Here is a 6,822-nt window from a genome sequence, read left to right on the forward strand (position 1 = left end):
GTCTCAAATGATCTTTCAAATTGGTATTCACTGATCCATCTGATATAACAACGATGCCACTAATACCTCTGACTGTTAATCGTAATAATGAAATCAAAATAGTCAAATAGTTTCCGATTCCACCTTGTATACTTCAGAAAGAAAAATGTATACCAAACACCAATTATTATTTCGATGTGACAATTGGCACAGATGTAAATGACAGTCATACCAACCTAGAAAAAACATATATCGGCGAATAAATTTTCGCGCGAAATTTAAATTGAAAAGTCTTACTACTTTTTGCCCACAGCATGATAACATCGAAATAGTTAAAGTAATGGTGCTTGAAACTCATCTTGCTTGCTTCAAGGAGATGCCGTAGGGTTCAAAAACTGATTCTGGAAAACCTGACACATCTATCTCAACAACGTCTATGTAAAAAAGTTCCAAAAATTCCTAGCAATCGGCATACCGTGAAATGAGACAATTTTATTACAAACTGAGATATTTACATATGAAGCATATGATAGTGGCTAAAGTAAGCAGATGCACTGCAGTAACATTCATTAATCATATACTATTCATTCGTGGCGCTCACGTTTCCTTCTAAGTGGGCAATTAAAAATTAATTAGATGTAAGTCATTTTCATAGAAAAATTCATTTGTTGCAAAGTTAAAGTTCAAAGATTTTATTAAAGTGATATATATATAAAATTGTATGGTATGTAGAGGTTAATCAGCATATAATGTTATTAAGTATAGTATAAGAGAGGTCTTGGTATATAAGTTCGTATCATCTTAGCTTTAGTTGTAAATTACTAGAAATATGTCCAAAACTCACTGAACAAATCCCATTGGTCAACAGTTGTGTCGTCGTTAAACCGTTTGTTCAGATCGACTAAGTCGGCCTCCCTCAGTCGCTCCCACGGCGTGAGTGTAGCCACAAATTTATTGAATGCTATGACAAATTTATTGGTAATTGCAAACATTTCATCGCCCAGYTCGTAACGCATGTCCATCCAATTTACTTTTCTGAGTGCGGCGACCACTTCTGGTGGCTCATTTACAGGTTCATCAAACTCGTTATTCAGTTCAGTGACAATATCGGAGGCTTCGCCTAAGTTATCGGATTCTATGTCAAAGCCATCAAGTTCTGTTAGAGTGGCTTTTAGTTCAGTTAGTTTCCCTTTAACATCGTCACTCCTCTTGGTTAATGCTTCGAGTTCAAGGATAAGATTATACAAGACTTCACGTGTTTTACCAACGAAATCTTTCAAATACTCAATATACAGATTATCGGCAAATAGATATAATGCTTCACGCCTTTCACTTAAGCTCAAACGTATCTTCCGTGTTGATTCGGTTTCTGTTGAATGTTCAATGTGCTGTAAAGTATACACTTGCGTCTCGTCTGAATAAGAAACCATAGTGTCCTCCAAAACCTCTCCTTGCACAAATGAACTTGAACCATCTTTTGAAGAGTCAATTGTTAGGACGGTAATCGTGCTGAATTCGCGACTCTGCCAGCTATTGGATATTAAACATTACATTAGGTTTTTGTGTGGTATAATTTTGTAAGACCCAACGTACCTGAAAAGCTGCGCAGGCAGAAAATATCAATAGGATGCCCCAGAAATTCATCATTTTTCCTCTACTTATAATCTTTGCTGACCTTAGGTGCTTCTTTAGGTTCGAATGTGTTTTCAACAACTGAATAGTCAGACAATCAAATCGCAACTTTATATAGCGTCATAAGTACGTACATTCATCCTTATTAATCGTAAATATTTAGTTTTTCTAAGATCTTATATCATTTCCATTTAATTAGCGGTGACAATGATTTTGCTTAGATTTAGCTGTTCTATATTCTCTCACGTTCTGCTAATATCTGTATATATAGATCGACTTTAAATTCGTTTCCTATGAAATCTTGGCTCTAGTAGCTGTGGGCAGTTAAAACCAGGTCGATTTACCGCTTATGAGGGTGTGAGAATGTCCATATGATGAATTGTTGCTGATGTTTCAAACAATATATATGTGGTGCAATTAAGAATTATTTAGCATACTAACATTCGGCTCGAAATTCAGTTCAGGTTAAGATTTCTTCAAAAATAAGTTGTACGAAACAAAATCTTCTTCGTAGCCTAATTCGATCATTTGACCGTGGCGACAGCGATGATAGGGATCCGTCTTTGTTATAATTCGTCTTATTGTAACCCTGTGACGAATAAAATAAATCAGAAAAAAATTCCAGGTAGCGAACTTAGAAACCCAGAAAATTTTGGTCATCTTTTTTCTAGTTGATAGGACAATTTTCGCCATCTTCAAGGCTGATTCGTCTTTAAAGTTCACTGCTTCGAAAGTAAGATCGAGGACTTTGGTAACGTTAACCTCCGGAGTAGACGCTTGTCTGCGCAGTAGAAAAATTAACGTCTATAGCTATAAGCGCTCTATAATTTTACTGCGAGACACTGTCAAAACAATGATAGCATTACCGACGTCAACGAGAATGTACTGCAACTATTATTAAGCAATTATTATAGCACAAATTTACTTCATATTGTTCACAACTCTTTAATCCTTTGTAAATTTGCTTATCAGTTGTTTGTCAGTCAAAACGTGCAGGTATCCGTATTGGTTACACATTGCACCTTTCAGGATAATTAACGGATTTACACTTAAGAATGTCCGAGAAATGCAGAAAAAATCGTATATACTAATGCTTAATATGCATTTTAATTTTATGATGGCCAATAAAAATGTCTTAAAGCTCGACATTAGGATGACTTCGAGATTAATCGAAAGATTTGTTTTTCGATTACAATCAAAATTTTAAAAGCTATTTGTGATAAAAATTAGTCCTCAAATCATAATGTTTTATTTAAAATTTTACCAAAACATATTCGGCATAAGGTTTGTTAGAAAACCGAAAATAATTATATATATACTATATACAGCTGTGCCCAGAAAAATAGCACACAAATTGATGCAAATATTTGAGGCAAAATTTAGTATTAGTACACATTAGTAGCCCAAGGCACATGACCGAGTACTCCCAGGATGCGATGACATACGTGCGGAATTATGGATCAGCAAAGCGATAGTCACCATGTAACAATACGACTTTTTCAACAACAGTTGTGATGTTTGATGGACTCTTTCTTGGAGCAACGTATGTATATATGGTGTAGTTAGATGCTGGATGTACTCTGTTGAGTTGCAAAAAAGAGGTTTACCGCACACCCACATTCTCCTTAGGATGTTAGATGGTGGTTACACCAGATCAAATTGATGAAATCATTTCTGCGGGAATTCCTCATGCAGAGAAAGATCCAGTATTATACGAAGTGATGAAAACCAATATGGTTCATGGACCTTGCGGACACCACAATCCCACTTCGGTTTGTTTGTCTAACAATAAGTGCAGGAAACACTATCCACATACTTTCTTTCGGAAACACAAACTGGAAATTAAGGATGTCCATTTTATAGGCGTCGCTCACCAGACGACAACGGCAGAGCATTCAGCATTCAATTTAAAATAGTGAATATCGAAGTTGACAACACACGGATTATCCGAACTTTGGCCAAAATATCGTGACTGCAATTGATTGAGTGCACGCGCAATTTTAGCTGCCAAAAATACCGATGTGGTTGACTTAAACAGGAAGAACCAAAGTAAAATTCCGGGAGGTTTGCGCTCATACAAATCGCTCAATCATCTTGACAATGAAGACGAAGCCGTGAATTATAAAGTGAATTTTCTAAATTCTTTGGAGAGTCTTGGTACGCCGCAGCATTGTTTGCTTTGGATCTGTCATTATTATGTTTCACAATCTTCATTCGCCGAAACTGTGTAATGGAACCCGACTGATTGTGAGGCAGTTATCGAATGGGGACAGTCATTTCAGTTCAAACGTATTCAGTTTCTAGGGAAAATTGCATTTGCGATGACAATCAACAGGCTACAAGGATAGTCGCTAGAAGAGTGTGGTAATGTGGAATTGCTAAGTTTTAGTACGTTTAGTAAGTTATAGTACGTGGCGTGTTCACGAGTTGCAAACGCATATTCTCTGTACATTTATGCACCAGAACAGAAAACAGAAAATATTGTTTAGTGATCTGTGCTATGTTGATAAAAATGTGGAAAAAAGCGCAAATAAATGATTTTCAACACAATATAAGTAAATCCAACTTTCTTTTCATTACAAAATACATAATTTCACGCAGAACAACGGCTGCGGGGTCAGCTAGTTTCTAATAAAAGTCAAAGCCAGCGCGTTTGTGTAACGGTTTATATAAAGATAAACCATGTCCCGCTATCTTGCTTAGTATATTGCTGCTTCTATCAAAAAACAAAAAATATGAAAGGGCGGATTACTTTAGCTAAATTAGGAAGGGATAAAAATTTTTGGAGAAAACTATTATGTAGCGATGAGGTATGTGTATCATGCGCAACAATTGAAGTGTGCTCTTCCCAATCCATAAAAAGGGAGACTCCACAATCTGCCCCAACTATTGTAGGATCAGCTTATTGTGGGAAGGATTAAAGCCCACCATCAACAAAGTGATTGGACATTATCGGTGTGGTTTTAGGCCTGGAAAATCAAAAACTCACCAGATATGTATATACTATACCATGAGCAAAATTTTGGAAAAGACCCGCGAAAAGAGTATCTGCACACACCACATTTTCGTCGATTTTAAAGTTGCTTTTGACAGCCCGAAAAGGAACTGCCGCTATGTATGAATTTAGTATCCCCACAAAACCAATCTCTATAAGACACTCCAGCTCTGAAAGTTTTTGACGAACGTACCCGCCGGGGGAAGTAGAGGGAGCGAAGCAGAGGAAGAAGAAGACCTCTGCTCCGCAGGAAAGACCAGTTGGACAAGGATCATATTGCGAAAGGAGAAAATAACTGGCGCAATGTTAAAGCTAAACTTCAACGAAGTTTGTAACACCCAGAAAGAAATTACTGAGAAACCGTAAAAGTATAAACATATGGTTGTCAAAAAAGTCTTGCGGTATTTTCGCTAATTGGCGCTGAGAGCGCGTAGTTCTAGTTTTATTCGTCGCATCGGGTCATCTATACCTTTTTGGAAAGCTCATTTCACGCGCTAACACGTGTTTGATTGACTGTCGTTTCTTTTAAGTCGTTCGTGAGCAATAGCATCGCAAACATGGAGCAAAATAAAGAGAAAATAGCCAAATTTTACAGTATTACTACGAAAAACCAAAAATGCATCTGGCGGCTTCAGAAATTTGTGCAGTTTATGGACCCGATACAGTTTCCATTTCCATCGCACAACGATGGTTTCAACATTTTCATTCTGGTGTAGAGTTGGTCGAAAATGCGCCACGCTCCGGAAGGCCTGTCGTCGGAAATTGCGATAAAATCGCTGAATTGGTCGAAAGAGACCGGCATAGTAGCAGCCGTAGCATCGGTCAAGAGCTGGGCATGAGTCATCAAAAAAAAAAATTGTATGAACAATTGAAAATTCAATAAAAATACCGCAAGAAATAACGCAAGACCTAATATATGTAAATGATGAGAGTGTATATGCTCAAAACAGTCCTTCAGTTTCTCAGAGCCTCATAAACCGCTCTCCTACCTAGCCAACTGATGTGTATGCACAAGTGTCGTTAATCGTGCCATCGAGTGATGAGGCTAAGTACTTATCGAACCGTCATCCTATGTAAATATATAAATTCCCTCAATTACTAAGTCAGTAATAGTTCTCTTTACCACAAATAATACAAAGTTCTTATTCGACGAAAATACTCAGTATTGCAATAAACAGCTAAATTAATACTGTGAAATTAGACATATGTAATTATTTTTTTATTTATGGACAACCACAGATAACTTGCTTCCATCTTGGTTGTTGCGGATAATCCATTTGTAGTACTTCATTTCCGTGATCACCAAATGCAACTGATGCGAACTTAAAAAAAAAAAAAAAAGATTTAAAAACGTTAATTACGATTGCACCGATAACCCTTCACAAATAAAACAAAAATTCTTAACAGAACTGGATTTTGATAAGTCAGCAACCTCTCATACAACGGATTGCGATCATTTAATTTTGGTGCTTCCGACAAACGAGCAACTTCTTTTAGGAAGAATACGAATCAAAAACTGATGGACGAAAGAATGGACAGACAGACAGGTGGACATGACAAATCCGACTCAGCTCGTCATATCGATTATTTATACATATTTACATATTACCAGCCTTTCTGTTCAGTTAATGGGTCCATTTAATAGAGCATTCACTGTATTTTTTATTTATGATTTTTTTTACTAACCTATCTTCTAAGTTGGTTCGAACTGGAGACAGTGTGCAAAATTTTACTAAAATTGGTTGAGTAGTTTAGGAGTCCAACGCGGACAAAGAACGTGAAATATAGTTTTTATATATAATATAAAGTCAGGATCTCCGACGTAACCTTTTTGCTGTTACAAATACCGTGCTTTATATTTTGGTTTACCTGCAGCGCTAGAATGACGAAAACCATGAATATTATCGCCCTAAGTTCCATAATGAAAGGTTTTATTTCCACACTTATATTTAATAGCAGGGTGAAGGTAATTTATAGTGGTTTGGCTTTCGTTACTCTTTCGGGTATTTACGGTAGAATTTCTAATTTAATTTTATGGTTATGAAAAAGTATAAATACGTGGAAAATTTAATTATTTACTGGTATTTAATACGGCTATGGTGATTGCCAAGGTATGGGAAAAAATATCGAAAATAATTTCATTTCGATCTGAGCTCTAAAAGTTCAATACACCACTCCAAAGGCATACCATTAACCGCTTTTGGGGATACGTAACC

The 6,822-nt window shown here is 36.5% G+C and overlaps 1 protein-coding gene and 1 long non-coding RNA gene across 2 annotated transcripts; both read right to left on the minus strand.

Annotated features, from left to right (window-relative positions):
• Positions 1-649: 649 nt before the first annotated feature.
• Positions 650-2,541, minus strand: LOC108967794. The gene is made up of 2 exons (XM_018931419.1): positions 2,537-2,541; positions 650-1,509 (listed from the first exon to the last, which is right to left on the minus strand). The coding sequence occupies exons 1-2, from the start codon at positions 2,539-2,541 to the stop codon at positions 801-803; spliced, it is 714 nt and encodes a 237-aa protein (XP_018786964.1). The 3' UTR covers positions 650-800.
• A 3,252-nt stretch (positions 2,542-5,793) lies between these two features.
• On the minus strand, positions 5,794-6,551 carry LOC108967856. Its single transcript, XR_001993289.1, has 2 exons — positions 6,476-6,551; positions 5,794-5,928 (listed from the first exon to the last, which is right to left on the minus strand). It is a non-coding gene; the product is annotated as an uncharacterized LOC108967856 (long non-coding RNA).
• Positions 6,552-6,822: the final 271 nt, after the last annotated feature.

This window comes from Bactrocera latifrons, unplaced genomic scaffold (assembly GCF_001853355.1).
Source record: "Bactrocera latifrons isolate USDA-ARS-PBARC rearing strain unplaced genomic scaffold, ASM185335v1 scaffold_2, whole genome shotgun sequence".
Lineage (NCBI taxonomy): Eukaryota > Metazoa > Arthropoda > Insecta > Diptera > Tephritidae > Bactrocera > Bactrocera latifrons.